The sequence below is a fragment of the Macrobrachium rosenbergii genome, chromosome 20 (assembly GCF_040412425.1).
Source record: "Macrobrachium rosenbergii isolate ZJJX-2024 chromosome 20, ASM4041242v1, whole genome shotgun sequence".
NCBI lineage: Eukaryota > Metazoa > Arthropoda > Malacostraca > Decapoda > Palaemonidae > Macrobrachium > Macrobrachium rosenbergii.
The window spans coordinates 25,101,554-25,119,469 of NC_089760.1; the positions used below are offsets into that span (position 1 = coordinate 25,101,554).

General features: G+C 36.0%; 2 protein-coding genes across 2 annotated transcripts; both read left to right on the top strand.

The window, feature by feature from the left end:
- The first annotated feature begins 421 nt into the window (after positions 1-421).
- Positions 422-8,090, top strand: LOC136849158 (mitochondrial carnitine/acylcarnitine carrier protein-like). The gene is made up of 6 exons (XM_067122239.1): positions 422-598; positions 2,661-2,775; positions 3,051-3,247; positions 4,105-4,225; positions 4,857-5,036; positions 7,231-8,090. The coding sequence occupies exons 1-6, from the start codon at positions 503-505 to the stop codon at positions 7,416-7,418; spliced, it is 897 nt and encodes a 298-aa protein (XP_066978340.1). The 5' UTR covers positions 422-502; the 3' UTR covers positions 7,419-8,090.
- A 1,588-nt stretch (positions 8,091-9,678) lies between these two features.
- Positions 9,679-17,821, top strand: LOC136849157 (mitochondrial carnitine/acylcarnitine carrier protein-like). Its single transcript, XM_067122238.1, has 6 exons — positions 9,679-10,047; positions 12,931-13,045; positions 13,713-13,909; positions 14,752-14,872; positions 15,531-15,710; positions 17,132-17,821. Exons 1-6 carry the CDS (start codon positions 9,949-9,951, stop codon positions 17,320-17,322), a joined length of 903 nt encoding a protein of 300 aa, XP_066978339.1. The 5' UTR covers positions 9,679-9,948; the 3' UTR covers positions 17,323-17,821.
- Positions 17,822-17,916: the final 95 nt, after the last annotated feature.

Sequence of the window (17,916 nt, forward strand, 5' to 3'; positions counted from 1 at the left end):
TTTTCTTATCCTATTCTTGATAATATCTGATTATGTGTGATCTGATGTAAACTTCCCGCCTTTCTGTAAAGGAGAAAAAGGAAGTTTATCCAGAAGGTTTAGTCTTTGTTTTTCACCCAAAACCCCGAACGTGATCAGAATTACTAACTCTAATTACAATCTCGATAACGTGATCACAGAGCGTGGTGGCCTTGAAATATCAATGTTACCAACATTACTTGGTATGCTGTAGACGATGAACAAACTGTACGTGGGAATGAATTAAGTTATCTACCGACTCCTTAAACATTTAAGAATTGTATCCAACATTTCAAGATGGATGGTGCATATGAAGATGATAGTAATTCAGATTTGCTCTTTAACTTGTGAGCACGAGTAATTATCTTTAATTTCTCTTCTGGTTGAAGTGTGGTACCTCTTCTCAGGTCATGATGATAGCACCGAGGACGTTGGATTTGCTTCCAATGTTCACAAGCAATACATAGTTTTACGAATAAACGCGATGGAGTCGCAGACTTCGATCATCAAAAATTTCATCGCGGGGGGAGTGGGAGGCGCCAGTGCTATACTAGTTGGACAACCATTCGATATTATAAAGGTAAGGAAAACATTTCATTGATTGCGAACAAGAAATCAGACACATTTCCTTTGTTTCCCGTAGAACAAATAAAAAACTTGCTAACACAAAGCTTACAGTACTTTGCAACCGCGCGTTTTACAATACATAGATTTGGAAAACATCTTTTACAAAGCGGAATCTCACTGCGGGGTTAATTTCCTCGAATGATATGCATATTGTATATTTGTCATGCGATACAGTTCACTTATCTGTCATCTGATCTCTTAAAGAAGTGCTGCTGTTTTTATTTACCAAGAGCTGAACCTATACGAGTATAAATAGTTACGCACTTACGATTATAAGTAATTCATTCTGCCATGCTTGTTTTGTTCTCATTGACGCAAATAATAACGTCAATGAGAATGTCTTATTTTTCTCAGTTGAAAAAGACATTCTCATTGACGCAACTAATATCGTCTATGAGAATGTCTCATTTTTCCCAACTAAAAAAAAGACATTCTCACTGACGCAACTACTGACGTCAATGAGAATGTCTTATTTTTCCCAACTGGAAAAAAAAGACATTCTCATTGACGCAACTAGTAACGTAAATGAGAATGTCTTATTTTTCCCAACTAAAAAAAGACATTCTCATTGACGCCACTAATAACATCAATGAGAATGTCTTGTTTTTCCCAACTGGAAAAAAGACATTCTCATTGACGCAACTAGCAACGTCAAAATTGACGCAGTAAGCTAAGTATGACAATGAATATCTCACGATTATTTATTATTTGCATCGTTGTTTCAGCTATAAATCCCTCCCAAACTCATTTAGTGGATTCTGTCTGTACGTTTGTTTACCCAGAGGAAACAAAAAGCCACCAATTATTGTTAGAACTGTCACTACATACAGAGAGACCTTGGACTGACTTTCATCATCACTGTACAGCTGTGCGAGCCATTAAAGGTACATGAGCATAAGCTAATGTATGTACGCATACTCAGACGCCCACACATATACATTCTTGCTCTTTGGGGAAGGGCTCTGTATCGGCACAAAGCTGGCTTGGTCTGTACTAGTCACAAATACACAGATAACTTTCAAATGCAAAACTGACCTACATCTATGATACACACTTTTACTCATACACAGATGAGCCGTTCAAATAGTTATTCATTAACTGTATTTTCCCTTGAAATTTCTCTTTCAGTTTCTGTTTTAAACTTCTTTATTCCTCAGCACTTAAAAAAAAAACTGTCATCGTCTGTAATCAAAATACAATGTACAATTCGTCAGACTTTCTGTTACTAAAGAGATAAAAGGATCAATGCAACATATTTTAATTTAAATCTCTTTTTCCATCATTGGTGAGATATTTTCAGTTTGCCTGGATGTCAACAGCAACCCGTTAACTTTATCTTTCAGATAAATATGCTCATAATGGTAGTTCATCGTTAGAAGTTATCCTTTTCAGCCACCTTTTAAAGCTTTGTCTCATTGGGGTTATTACCACTATCAACTTGGTCTTTTTGCCATAATGTCATATGTCCAGTATCAGAATTATTTCCTTCCTTGATGTTAATCAAACATTTCAGCGTTAGTGGAGAAAGTGAGCTAAGAAGGTCTGATAAAACTGACGTACAATGATCCTTTACCTAAACTTTCTTATTTTAGGTGTATTTATTTACCTTTTTGCTTAGCTTCATTCGATATTTTATCCGCTGCATGTCCCTTTGGTCTTGCTTATGTCTTGAATAATTTTTAGGTAAATCTTTATTAGTTTATATTAATTTTCTTATTAACTTGTCATTTTAACTTTAACTTATTCTGAATCTGTTATCATGGCTAATTTTTCATATGAGAATCATATATTGTTAAAGCTAACTTAAGAAGTTAAGGGATCCCCTACCAACCCCGGCCCCATCCGGCGCGGACAAACAGGTTTGCTGGAGGAGGGTGGATTTGTCATATCTCCCCTACCTCCCCGATCCCCTACCTTCTCCGCCCCCATCCGGGGCGGACAAACAAGAAAGATCCGCTCGGATGTTATTATTGTAGATTAATGTGTTTCGTTATCATAGCAATTTCTTTCTTTAGCTTCGACTTCAGACTCAGCCAAAACCAACTCCTGGTCAAAGACCTCTTTATACAGGAACGTGGGATTGCCTCATCAAAACCATTCGAGCTGAGAGGTTCTTTGGCCTATACAAAGGTAATGTTAAAGGCAAGTGTTGAATTCTGATGAAATCACACAATACACAATTTGCTCACTGTTAACTTCAAACGATAGAATGGCATGTTTTCCATGAATATGATATATAATTAATGAAAACATCAGCACCATTAATAGAAAGATAAATTTTTTTTTAAGACAGCTACCTTTGCAGCATTGATGATAGCAATATAAGCAACAGTTGATATTGCAACTCAGTTTTCTGAACTATGACTTCCTTAGATGAAAATTACCATTATTTCCCTCTTTACCAGGGATGTCTGTTCCTCTGATGATGACAACTCCGATAACGGCCGTGTGTTTCACTGGCTTTAGTCTGGGCAAGATGCTCCAGCAAGGGAACAGCAAAGAACCGCTAACTTCAATGCAGATTCTGTACGCTGGTATACTGGCCGGCTTATTCGCCTCTACCCTGACGGCACCAGCGGAGAGGGTCAAGATTCTGTTGCAGGTGCGCAAAGAACAAATCTGAGCATTTTCGTCGATAGCTTATTGGTATAAAATGCTAAGAACCTAAGAACCTGTCAATTCATAAAATGCAAAGAACCTGTCAATTCGTAAGCGTGTCTCATTAGATAGTGCAATTTATTGTACAGGGTGCTTAGTAATATTTTCTTTTTAATGATTTTTTTGACAAAACGCGAATATTTCTTGTGTTACCGGATGCACGAGCTAAACATGAAGTCAGCTATTACAATCAGTCATTTCTTTCAAGTACAGTCAGGGGCGTCATTTAGGGGGCTGGGGGTGTGCAACTGCCCCCACAAGACTCAAGTTGCCCCCCCAAGCCTCAACTTGCCCCCCTCACCCCACCAAGCCCCAAGAAGTAACAGCAGCTGGTTTTCCATTATTCCTACCGAAATTCAAATGTGTCATCACATTAAGTTATATTTGTCTATCTATTTTATGTGCTTCAGAAAGCACATAAAATAGCTCAAAATAAAAAAACACCAGGTGATTAGGCTCGCCTCACTCGCCAAACCGCCTTCGGGCCCCCATCCCCCCACCCGCCCAATCAAAAATCTGAAATGACGCCCCTGAGTACAGTAATATGAACTTACAGTAATATGGGTAACTGTTCATTTGTTGTGCAGTTCATCATTTCGCTAATAAGAACAATAGACAATGCTCTAGTTTGTAAGTGTTTGCTCTTCGACACAGTAGAAGGCACTGAAAACATGTAATATCATTTACTCATGCCACTTTAAGGGTGGAGAACATATGGACACTTGTAGTACTATCTGTAAAAAATCACCCTCCATGAACGATTTTAACAGCAACTGGAACACGTTCCTTTTTCATATACAGGCCCAGACAGCTGCTTTAGGCACAAAACTTTCCAAAGGACCATTTGATGTGGCAAAAGGATTATATAGAGAAGGAGGTATTGGCTCATTATACAGAGGAATGGTGCCCACCGTTTTTCGAGGTAAATGGTACACTTTCACGACCTCTGTCTGACTTATTGATTTTATTTCATATTTTTATTCTATTTATTCATTTTCACATAAGTATACACCTTGATTTCTAAAACATCTCTCAGGTGTATTTGCTATGTGTTCGCACTAAAATCCGAGTACTTGCAATTAATTCTTCCTATACTTGTTGAAAGAGCATTTATGCAAATACAGGAAAATATTTGAAGAGCCAAAAGTGATCTAAGTATTTTTTCCTTCAGGTCATTGGTATGAAACCTGGATAAAGTTTATGTTGTCTCACATTATAAGAATCTCTCATCATTTTTATCAGAAAAAAACTCACTCCAAAGAAAATCTGACATTTGTTTATTCTGTTGGCTGTGATGAGGAAAGAAAATAAAATCTTTTACAGAGGGTATAAGAAGACCTTAACTTTCGTTAGCATTTGACATAGTCTATTTTGTAAATAGTCAGAATAAATTTAAGGTTCTTCTACAGTTAGTTGCTTTTGGCCACTCACCTATATCATAAAGTATTTGAACTTGTTGCCTCCTTATTCTTTCGAGATGAGCAAAATTCATCAACTTGATGAAATCTCATGGTTATTTTGGCCTAAAGGACCACAACTGTCTCACGTTACAGAAGTCCTCGGCTGCGGATGTTACTTTCCTTCGTACTTGCTTATTCGACGGGGCCTTGCTTCCGAGAACGAAAACGAGGAGTTCAGTCCACTACGGATAATATGCGCCGGGGGAACAGCTGGTGTAATTAGCTGGACAGTCGGGATCGGTCCTGACGTAGTGAAAAGTCGATTGCAAATAGGTAAGCTAGTTAATTCCCTTTTATAATAATAGCAATGGTAGAGGTAAGTGAATGTCAGAGAGGTAACTTCCCTACTCCTGTTGTCCCGTGGGTGGCGTAATAGACTCCTGGCTAAGGATACTTTACAAGTCAGTTAAGGTTACCGTCATTTCTCTCACTAATGAATGAGTGTCTTTTGACTTTAGTGACGAATGAAAGTGAAACGGTTATAAAAAGGAACTAGGCCTGTTGCTCTGTCTATCTAGAGTCTGAAGCTACAGTGTAATAAGGACCCTTCTGTCTTTGAGTAATTTAGGTCACTTATACCTGTTTGTGTTGGACTGATTCGTCAGTATGTTTGCATATTTTACGGATGTCATTTTCCGCCCTGTACTTTTCACCTCACCAGCCAGAAACCTGCAAAACATATTTCACCAAGCGCCATTTTTGTGTAGATGTGCACAAAAAGGTTATGGAGAGTTGATGATATTCTTAGATGTCGTTTGTATTTCTCTGCTCCCTAACACTGACTTACATGATGTCCTCCCATTTAATATAAAAAAAAGTTCAGGATGGTTTAATTCCTAGTACATTTAGGATTCATAACCATTCAACTATATGATGCATGGATACCAATTCTTTTTATCGTGCTCTATGATACTTTCCTGGACTGCTTATCACCTCTTTCAACAGCTAAAACCCAAAAAATAATACATGTCGCCTACACTCTGTCACAGCTAAACTGCGGCCGATTCTCTGAAATTCATTTGATATTCACTAAAAAAAAAAAAACCACCTCCGTAATAGTCGCGCTTATTGCAACAAGTGACACACCTTAGAACATAAATAAAATGGCATACAAGAAAATTATGTATTCATTAAAAAAACTCACTAGATTCAAGGGATTTATTTTTCTGGTTACAATCCACCAGCAACTTTTGTTAGATTTGTTGAAAACCCTTACGAGTATCGTGTTGCATTTCTAAACATTTCGCTCAAGTGTTATCCTTCAATACAATGAGATTGTAGTGTTTCTTTTTTGCAAAACTCAAATTTTACCGATGGTTCCAGACTGATGTCTTCCAATTGATAAAATATAAGCCCTTTGTTATTTTGTTATCGAGTTCTTTTCCACTTTGAGTTATCTCAATACTTTTTAAAATAATCAATTTTGTTGATCTTTACTTAGACTACAAAATTGCATTAAAGCTGATACCAAAACTGATCGACATCTAATTATAAAAATCAAAATTCATAAGGTAACAGTTAGGAGTATTTTGATTTATGGGCATGAGTCATGATACAGTACCACTAGTGACTTCGGATAATAAATTCTTGGCATTTGAAAACAAGGCGCTAGGAAGAATATTGGGAATTAACTGGAGGGATAAGATATCAAATAGCAGGATTAGAGAAGTAACGGGGTTGCAGCTTGAAGCCGTGAGAATAGAAGGGAGGGAATAGTACGAGATGCACCGGGGAGGGTTGCCTGTGGTAGAAGAGGTAGAGGTAGGCCAAAGAAGACCTGATTGAGGACAATGTGGCGGGAAGCAGGAGATGAGCGTTGGGGGGAATCCTAAGTAGTTAGCCCAGGACAGAATGTGGTGGCGTGAATTCATCGAGGCCTTATGTATCCCCGTGGGTGCCACAGGAAATGACTGACTGATTGAAATATAACTGCTTCTTCTTGTCTTCACTAGGAGACACTAAGTAAGTACCAGTTAATGTCTAAAGTAAAGCTCCCACTCCTTTTTCTAATCTCCTCTCCTTATGTTCCTGTACCAGATGTTATTTGCCGAAAAATAAGTATTGCAAGCTCATTGACTATTGTTAGTAAATTTCAGTCATTATAATCATTCTTGAGTGATATCCATTTTAAGTCAACCACCGGGTTTTTGTCTTCAAAAAAATCCTTATTCACAATGGACTGTAAACCATTCAACTCATTTATTGTCAATGTTTCTGTCATCTGTTTCATAAAGAGAACTGATGTTTTTTCCAGAAACTTAATTAATGATTCACTTTCGACTGGACAATAGATCCATTCCGATAACCGAAGATTCAGATTACGACAGATCTACTGCTGTGTTCTTGTAAAGATGAATGAAAATATATAATCATAAGCAAAGATTAACGTTGGCAACAACCTGAAGTACTACGAAGAAGCGATAGCATATTAGGTAAAAGAGTATAAGGTGAATTATTCCTATTGCAGCTCCCGAGGGCAAGTATCCAAATGGCATGCGCAGTGTCGTGGCGGAGATGTTCCGGAAGGAAGGACCAACTTCGCTTTTCAAAGGCATCGGACCTGTTCTCATCAGGGCCTTCCCTGGTAATGGCGCCCTCTTCTTAGGTTACGAAACGGCCAACAAATTCATGAACTGGGTCGCTCCAGATTTATAACTGAGGTAGCTAGTCACTTTTAATAAGAGTACTAAAACTAGTACTCTTTACCTCTCAGAAGTCCTGGCCCAGTCAGATGTAGCTTTTGGATAGCTTATCATTTACAAAAGCGCACCTGTTGGATTTCTTGCCTATCTTAATTCTAGCGAAATACTCGAGACTTTAAGGTAAAGTCACTTATCCAAAACAGGTTTAGTTTTGGGCTGAAATGTGTTTGATGGTCTTGTTGAAATCCTGTTTAAAAAGTAGTTTTTGTTGAAGTCTATTTACTTTAGGTAACGATGAAAGGATAAATCAATATCTGCACTTGCTATCCCAGTAATCATAACTTATTGATTTCCAAAGTTAGCTTTCGATTTAAAATTAAAACGAGGGACGAAGCTTCATTAATTTAAAATTCCATAGTCAAGTCTCCATTCAGAACTGATAACTTTAAGAATCAATGAAGGAGTACTAAAATTGTTTAAGAAATATCTTTTTTCGGCAATAAACTCCAATAGGTTTCATTGCCATTTTGACATGAAAACGGATACTAGTGACGAATTTCAAAAGGAGAAGTATTTATCTGCAAAGTCTTTGATTTGTAATGGTTATTTTCTGTAAAATGCCATCATTATTTTTTTATAAAAGTTATTATTTTTAATAAAAAAAAACAGAAAATGTATCTAAAAACCACTCTTTTATTACCTATATGAATACTTTATCCAGACATTAAGCAGAGATCTTGTTTTAGCATTTTGCTCACCTTCTTCTGTAATTCACCTCGTAAATTATACTACCATCATTAAGTTTATTTACTCTTGAATATCTTAGGAATCACAGACTTTCATTCTTAAACCAAGCTAACATTCACTACTCCATCTTCTTGGCGTCCATGCATTCATTATAGACATAATAATAATTATTATTGTTGTTTCAGTAGATGAAACCTGTTCACATGGAACAAGCACACATGGGCCACTGACTTGAAATTCAAGCTGCCAAAGAATGTTGGTCTCAGCCCCCCCACACTGCAACAGTAACTGATCATGATACATAGCCAGTGATTTTTCATCGGCCTTGAGGAGACGCGAACCAACGACATCTGAGTGGCATCCACGACACTAACCACTATACCAGCGGACCAGTATAAATAGACATAATAAAAGTTTTACGAAGATAATTCCAAGATAAAAGGAAATAGATAATAACAGTCCTCCCACAGCCTACGTATATTAGGTGAACATCAAGTCATTTTCTTTACATTCATATTTAGCTGAAAAGACTCATATCCTGCAGCTTCTATTGTAACTGTAAGCTGGAGCTTTGGAAGGAAGCCTCATCAATTTCATACCTCTCAGTCATTTCATATTTCTAAGCCAAAAGTGCCTTAAATGCGAGTTTGGAAATTTCTGTTAATTCACCAGTTTTGTATTTTTTACTTATGATAGCAAATTACTCGAGGGAAGAATGAACAAAGTCATCTCTATTGTAGATCTCACCAATCAAGTTGGGGGACATTAAGTCTTCTATTAACTTATTTTCAAGGCGAATGAAAATTACCGTAATCTCTGTCTCCATCAAAAGTGGAGGAGAATTACTTATAAATTTGAAACGAGGGATAATCATCACGTACAGTGGCACTTTGTAGAACAACAAATGAATATATAGAATGAATATATATATATATTTTATATATATATATATATATATATATATATATATATATATATATATATATATATATATATATATATATATATTGTTCTTTCTTAGTAAAGTAAAGACTAATGACCAATCACATTAGCTCATCATTATATGAAGAGGAATATATAACAGTTACATTAACTCCTATAAAATAGGAAGCAATGAACCACTTTCATTAGATTTGCCATTTCACAAAACAAGAATATTTGTGCCTACATTAGTTTTTTGTTTGGGCATACCTATTATTCCTTTTCCTTACTTTTTTTGTTTTCAAAGGGAAAGTAATTTATTTCATTCTAGGCAATCAGTATTTAATACTCCTGTTAACTGAGGAACAAGTGAGATTTACAAGTCCTTATCGTGTGTGACTGAAAGGAATTCTATGTACTGTATAACTTTCACTTTCATGGCCCTTCCTAAAACGTGACAGTTTCTTAGGCGTAAATTGTTTTATGATTTAACTGTATAACATGACTCTCTCCCTCCTCCTCCCTCCCTCCCTCCCTGTCTGTCTGTCTGTCTGTCTGTCTGCATGGTAAATTTAGTGAGCCGTAAGGTTGCATAATAGCACAGAAGCGACTGATAAGAGGGCATAAGCAACCAGAGACAAGGGAGTAGAATAGACAGGAACTCAGGTAGCGGTCATTGTCTAGTTGCTCAGTTGGGAAGAAAGCTATTCTAAGTCTGGACACTGAACAGTCGGCTGTGTTTACAACAGAGGGAACGTCTTTAGTGGGAAAAGAAACATAAGCCGACATTCACGCCGTCGACAATTTGACCCAACACTTCGCTGAATGAATCTACTAGGCAGGTGTTTTAGTGGTGGTGTCTCTTGTTGCTAGCGATGGCCGAGAAGAACATCTCCCTCGGTAAAAATTTCCTAGCTGGTGGTTTTAGCGGGATCACCGCCATCAGCGTCGGGCAGCCTTTCGACACGATCAAGGTAAGGGAGCTGCATAACTCCGAGGAACAATTAAATTCTCAAGGTGTTTGGCTCTCGCATTAAAGTTCCTACTTGAACGGATCATCTTTAAGACTATGATAGTGTTTCTACTGTGGTTCTAAGATGCAGCTAATCTGGAAGCGTTATGGCAAGGCTTTAGTTTAACAGGAAAGAGAATTCATCGTCATGCTGACTAGGCTTACCGTGTTTCAATGATAAATGTTATCTGTGCCAACATCATCATAGATAAGAGCCTGGTTGAACTCATCGATAAAATGCTCCCTCTTCATTTACAGATTTATTATTTTATACCTAATACATGTTGAGATTAATGTGGCATTATCGTATTCTCTATCTCAAAGTAATTCACTGTAATTTAATTATTATGTTACGTCATCCCTTTGACTTAAGCAGGGAGATTTTAAGAAGACTCGCAGACGACTGTTTTCGTATTGACGTTCCTTCTGGGTGGCGTCTGCTAAAGGCAGTTGCCATGTCTGGATTTTGCAGTTGCCGCTTAGTAAATAATCCAATCGTTATAGACTTGTGAATCTTTGCACGATTTTACATTTCTTCTTAATTGCAATCATAATAATTTCGTTGGGAAAAAAACTACGGAGATTTAATCTCATCGTTGATAGATGAAGTTTCGTAGTTAACAGCCTTCAGGATTATGTAATGTTGAAAAAAGCGTTTAATACGAATGAAACAATATGACAAAGAATACTTTGAATAATATATACTGATTCTAGTTTCTTTACTGTGCATTCTTTTGCAATCTTATCAATTTATCCCTTATTTCATATGTATTTTACATTTTCATATTCTTTGATATTCAGTAGAGTGATCAAACACCTGGAGCTTTGATGAAAAACTTGCTAACCTATTCAAGGTGTTGCGATTGTTTTTATATACTTTTAAAAAATTCTTATAAAAAGTTGACTCAGCTAACTAATTTTACTAAGACCACAGATTATGTTTATCGATTATAGGCAGTGCATCTTTAGAAAGCTTTTTTTATCCGTAACAGTAGAACGGAACAGATTACTTTAAATTGAATAAATTTCCATATAATCTAACCGTTTAGAATTATGCGTCTACAGTAGATATTACGTCTTTGCTCTTATCACATTCCTTTAAAATAAGAAAAGTAAAAAAAAGTATTGTCTTCTCGCTGAACGGCTTAAAGATTTGGCAACACTGCCAAGGCCAACCTATTAATGCTCTTTGGGAGATTCATTAGCACGATTTTTTTTGCTCCCATTTTCTTATCTTGGCGCATCGATGTAACATCACCAAAATGTTTTAATTTCAAACTGTTCTTTCTTTTAAATTATATTTTCAAAAAGAAGACTGTGATAAAGTTTCCCTTTCGTAGTGGTATCCCTTTTGTGGCGTTTCTCAAAGTTTTTTTTTAACAATCATTATCTTATAGGCCTAATTTATCACTCTAAAGTTTTTTTTAACCCAATGTAAAAGGGGAGTGGGTAGAGGGTATGGGGAGGGGGAGAGAGAGTGGGAGAGGTAGGGGAGAGGAGAGGGGGAGAGGAAGGGAGGGGTGGGAGGGAGTGGAGGTTCCGGATGGTGTTATCCTTGTTGTGGGCATTGATTCCGGGATGAGGTCGTGGTCGCTACCCATGTCAAGAAATATTTCATATTATTTTCAGCTATCTGTATCTCCTGTTCAGACGTTACAATTATAATTGTTTAAACTATATATAGAAAAATCCTTGCCACTTTGTCCCACATAATTTTGTTATATTGATAACCAGGGATCTCGTATACATAATCGATCTTTTTATAGAGTGAAATTCCTTACTAATACAAATTTCAGTGCATAGTTCTTACATAAAGCATTAACAATAAATGGTTTAAGCAAATTATGAATGGATGTGCACCGGTTACAGAATGTCAGAAGAAGCATTTCTTAAATATTAAAAACATTTTTAGGTCCAGCGCATGCAAGGTTTTTATCCCTTCACAAATAGCTGTTTATAAACGTCCACAGACATTTGAGATGCGTAGCAATTTCCCAAGCTCAGTTCCCTTATGGAAATAAATTAAAATACCATTTTGTAGGTTCTGAGATGGCAATCCTTTCTGAAGAAGAATTTCTCGAGATATTTAAGATTAATTATAAAGTATTTGTAGATTTGTAAAATAAAAGGCTCTATTATCGAATTCGCGGGGTCTTGAATGACATCTGGGTAGGACAGACGCAAGTTTAAACTTTAATGCATAATTATGTAAAAGGAATGGAATAAAATATTAGATATCTTTGAAAATCGTGGCATACACAATTCACGGATACACACAGATTAATGACTGATATTAGGAAATGTTGCTTTATTGCGACAGACATTTACGAGAAAAAGGCTGACGAAGTGAATTTACTTTATGTTACTTCTGAAGAGTTAAATCCTGTGGGAACGAGGATTAAGTCAAGGAAAGTTTGAAACAAGGGAAAGGAGAAAAAACAATTTACCAACTGTGAAATGGCGCCTTGTAATTTTATCAGGCTTGCACACACACACACACACACACACACACACACACACTCACGCACACACTCACTGGCGCGTAACTTTATATTAAAAAAGTGTTCGCCAATCGCTGACATTAATTTTCATTTTGCTGTTCTTTCTTTTTCGTTGTTTTATTGGGAACATTACTGTTGGATGAAATGGCTGCATCTGATACTTTCGTTTTATGTTGAGTCTTGTCAGTATTTCTGATGATTATTTTTTCTGTGTTAATGCAGTAACGTAGAGAGTACTATATAATTTGAATGCAGCTGAGGCAGCCTTTTCATTCGTCTGTTATCATTATTATGATGTTTCCTTAGAGATGAAGTAGCCTTCATATTCATTATTTCTTTCCCAGGTCCGATTACAAACTCAGCCCTTACCTCAGCAAGGTCAGAAACCTCTTTATCAGGGAGCGTTGGACTGCACTCTCAAAACGATCCGAAATGATGGAATCCGCGGCTTGTACAAAGGTAGATATAATACCCACACATTACCCACTTATATGCATACATACATACAGTACATACACACACATATATTTATATATATTATATATATGGATATATATATATATATATATATATATATATATATATATATATATATATATATATATATATACTGTATATACAGTATATACATATATGTATACATATATAAACACACACACACACACATATATATATATATATATATATATATATATATAAATATATATATATATATATATATATATATATATATATATATATATATATATATATATATATATATATATATAATGACACTTTAATCTTATATTGCATCTCGTAATTTATTGAGCCATCTAGAATTCCACTGTATCCTCTCGTCTGATGTACGATAAAAATAAATAGTTGTACAGTCAAAAGAGTAAGAATTAAGAAAAGTTAGCTATCGAATAGAATAACGTAAAAATATTATGTGAAAGACCATTGTTTTAACTCTTCGTAGAAAGCAAAACAAAATCGAAAGACTCTCGTCAAATTTTAACTTCAAAACTACTAAAAACCACAATAAGACCCTCTTAAAAAACAACAACTTCAAGAACTCTAAGAGAATATAGAAACATGCAACTCTAACAGGACCACCTATATGGCTATTATTACCTGTCGACAGGTATGACAGTGCCACTGATGGCAGCTACGCCGATATTTGCCGTGAGTTTCTTCGGCTACAACCTGGGCAAGAAACTGCAGCAGAAGAGCCCTGGAGAGACCTTGACAGGGGCGCAGATCTTTGCTGCTGGGATGCTGTCGGGTGTGTTTACATCGACCTTAGTGACACCTGGGGACAGAATAAAGTGCATTTTGCAGGTAAGGTGATATGCAGGCATCCTTGCTGTCGTTTACGAAATTTATCTTAATTTTACTTGTACGTGAAATTGGAATGATATTAACACCGTTTGCATGGATCTAAATCTTTGTTCTTTAATTTTATTATCATTTAAGTCACCTGTCAAATCTAAAATAGTAGAACATCGATGATTACTTTAAATTTATGTTCGTTTTACTTGTATATGAAATATAAATGATATTAACATTATTTGTATGAATCTGTCTTTGTAATTAAATTTTATCTTCATGTAGGCCACCTGTCAAATCTAAGAGAGTAGAATATGGATGATTACTTGAAATTTATGTTCATTTTACGTGTATAAGAAATCTGAATGATATTAACATTGTTTGTATGCATCTAAATCTTTGTTCTTCATTTTTTTTAGGTCACCTATCCATAATAAAAGAGTAAATTTTGGATGATCACTTCAGTGTTTCTTAATCCCGGAGATTAATTTTTTCTAGGCTGCATGCACTAAATCTAGAGTCTAGGTTTTTAAGCTTCTTGGCCTAACGGCTCTCAATATAAATTTTAGACTACGTTTTAAATGAGGGTATTCCCGCTTTATTACAGAGAATGTAAGTGGCATTATTGGTAGTGATGATTTTATAGAAGGTCAGTGGGTGGACCTATATGAAATCTCATTCTCTGCATATGCACTTTTACACTGCAGTTATCCTGGACTTTCCTTTGTAATAATAATTCATCACAACATGAAATAAAAAAATATTTTAGTGTGCATAAATAAAAATATTAGGAATTCCTTAACGTACTTACCATGAAGTTGAATTACTGCATTATTTTTCTTTTATTTTATCAGGTTCAAACAGCGAGCGCTGGGCCAAAATTATACAGCGGACCATTTGACGTGGCTAAGGCCTTACTCAAGCAAGGAGGAGTTAGTTCGTTTTACAAGGGAATGTGTGCGACGCTTTTACGAGGTAAGACTTTCAGTTACAGAATAGTTGTAGGTATGTGATGCCAAGAGTGATATTAAAAAAAATTAAGGTTCTGGGAGAGTCTGAATCAGTGTTGAAGTGAACATGGATAAGGAAAAATGTAACAATATTTTTTGCTGAATGAGACGGATTACTCTGTATGTTTTGAGTTCATGTATCGAATAATTTATTCCACGAAGAAATAAGTCTATGCTTAAAATTACATGTCTGAAAGAAAGTGTTTGTAAGCATACTGGTGAAAGGGAGAAGGGCTATTGAATCAAGAAAAAGTATTACCGGAATACATTCTAGTACAAATTAGATGTAGAAGTATCGTGATAGAGATAACGATGAGTAGAGTAGTAGCTGAAAGTGCATCTAATCAATACTTGGTTAAAAACAAAAGTGAGTACAGAATTAAAAGTAAAACTGGAGAGGACTGATAGATGAAGGTGTATCTAATCGACATTTAGTTCAAAACAAAAGTGAGAACAGAATTTAAGTAAAACTGGAGAGGAGAGGCTCCGAATATCTACAAATAAGACAGGTGAGCTTGAAAAGTACAGGGGCCAGCTGAAGAATAGGAATGACTTGAGATAAACACACATTTCATATATTTTATGCTCAAATTCTCTGATATTTCTGCTACACTTACCTTCAGATATACCAGGAGGAGGGATCTTTTACCTCACATACGTCCTGATAAGGAGGACGTTGGCTCCCGAAGGCCAAGAAAACGACCTCAGTCCTTTGAGGATAATGATCGCTGGAGGAATCTCCGGTGTCGTCAGCTGGAGTGTCGCACTAGGACCTGACGTAATGAAGAGTAAAATACAAACAGGTAAATAATTTTTATATAACTGAGTATAATGAGGAGTAAAATAAAAACAGGTAAATAATTTTTATAGAACTGAGGATAATGAAGTGTAAAATACAAACAGGTAAATAATTTTTATAGAACTGAGGATAATGAAGTGTAAAATACAAACAGGTAAATGATTCTTATAGAACTGAGTATAATGAAGAGTAAAATACAAACAGGGAAGTGATTTTTATAAAACTGAGTATATAGTCTTAATTCACAAAATATATAATTCTATAATGCTTAAAATTTAATTAACACTGGTGGCATAACACAGGTGTCCTCAAGACTAAGTATTTTTCCTGTTCATTGTTGTTAAATATCTGTGGTTCGATAGCATACTACTCAAGAATGAAAGGGAATTTTAAAGGTAGTGAAAGGGACTTTTAGTTATTTTTCCTATCAATAAAATCTACAAGTGAAAGGAGAGAACAATCTTATTTAGTTGCCTTTTAGAATTAAAATTTTCTATGACAGTCACCACTGTAAGACAATAGTAGGGTTTTCTGAAAAACTTTTTCATTAATGTATGCCGTTAAGTTAGAGGAACCACACTTACATGTACATAAGCAACAGAGGCCGAGTACATCAAGAGAGAGAAAGCAGGCAGCCATTGGCCTGTTAGTTCTCGAAATGCTGAGTCAGCGTTTTAAACACTTGTGTGAAACAAACTGCACAATATTGAAAGTTATTTTTACCCTGACTGTAAAGCTTCGTCATAATCATCAACACGGTTATTCTTTTTCATCCTGATATTGTTGTGTCTCCTTTAAATCATCTTTTCAGTGCACCATCATTCTAAAAGGTTAATCTGATTTCTAGGCTGTCTTAAAGCTATGCATGTCTTCAACGTTTTTTCCTTTCACTTTGCCCTCTCCAGGCTAAGTCTTCTAACTTCTTTCATACCAGGTAGCTAGAATGTTTAGAAAATCATAAATGGATGCATTTTTCCTGCCTACAAGCTGCTGACTTTCCCACCAGTCTTAATAGAATCCAAAACTGTCTATGGAGAAGTTTCACCCATTGCACTGTGAGGTTGCAGCCATTTCTTGACTGTGATTTGTATTTGTGTTTGGCACATGAAAATTCTTAATATTTAGACATTCCCAGTGCAATAAAGCATTTGCCCACCTGTGAACACTTGGATTCATAGTAAATTATTGTTTGTTTTGATAATGCATTTTAAGTATCAGAAAATTAAGGCCTGTATGAATTTTGTAGATGAAGGGAAATAAAAAAAATATTCTGAACCGCTACGATCTTTTAGTTTGCTTGCAAATCGAATGAATACGAAATGGCAACTTTAAAAAGTAGATGCTCTTTGTTCTTTGAGCAAAACGTCACCTTTATACTAGGATCCTGTCTTAATTACAACTAGCATTAGATTACTTCTTCTGCAGCTCCTGAGGGCAAATACCCTCATGGCATCCGCAGTGTGTTTATGGATATCCTGCGCAACGAAGGACCCAGGGCATTCTTGAAAGGAGGTGTACCACTGCTTCTGAGAGCATTTCCTGCCAACAGCGCCTGTTTCCTGGGCTACGAAGGAGCTATGAAGTTCCTGAATTGGCTGACGCCTGAGTCTGATTGAAATAATCCTAGAGGCTGACATTCAGGGAGCGTCAAGTCCATATTGTATAGGGTGGAATTTCTGTGATAGGTTGGCATTCAAGTAACGCTAATAAAAGTCTTATTTTTCCCCAGTTACTGAATCGTCTTCAATTTATCAGAGCTCTAGAATTCACAATCTGTTTTCAAATAGACGTCGAATGGAGCGTTTTACTTAAAGAGGATGTTAAGATTGGCTGTCCAAATATATCAAAGTCTTCCATAACTCGGACTAGTCTTCCTGTAAGTCTTCCTTCACAGTCACAATTATCTTTAAGATCACTGCTGCGTTTTTGTATTTGGTCTTTCATCTCTGTATTGATCTTGTCCGGCTAAGATTTAAGCTGACGTTTGGAAAGCTTGTCTTGATGCCCAGATTTATACGTATTCTCTGAATTAATTATTCAGAAAATAACTCCTGTTATGTATGTTACCACAGAGTGTATAATTCTCAAGTTGAATGAATAAAAGTTTTACTTTTATACTTTGCTTTTATTAGTCCTGGTACAACTTTAATTCATCTAAAGACAGTCCAAAAGGAACGTAGGGAAGCAGTACCAGGTAAAAAAAGAAAAAG

Bases quoted from the DNA above. Each gene is read 5' to 3' on its own strand.
- LOC136849157 (XM_067122238.1), top strand. From the start codon at position 9,949: ATGGCCGAGAAGAACATCTCCCTCGGTAAAAATTTCCTAGCTGGTGGT. The intron at 13,046-13,712 runs GTAGATATAATA...ACCTGTCGACAG, and splicing joins AATCCGCGGCTTGTACAAAG to GTATGACAGTGCCACTGATG. The intron at 13,910-14,751 runs GTAAGGTGATAT...TTATTTTATCAG, and splicing joins GAATAAAGTGCATTTTGCAG to GTTCAAACAGCGAGCGCTGG.
- LOC136849158 (XM_067122239.1), top strand. From the start codon at position 503: ATGGAGTCGCAGACTTCGATCATCAAAAATTTCATCGCGGGGGGAGTG. The intron at 2,776-3,050 runs GTAATGTTAAAG...CCTCTTTACCAG, and splicing joins GTTCTTTGGCCTATACAAAG to GGATGTCTGTTCCTCTGATG. The intron at 5,037-7,230 runs GTAAGCTAGTTA...TTCCTATTGCAG, and splicing joins GAAAAGTCGATTGCAAATAG to CTCCCGAGGGCAAGTATCCA.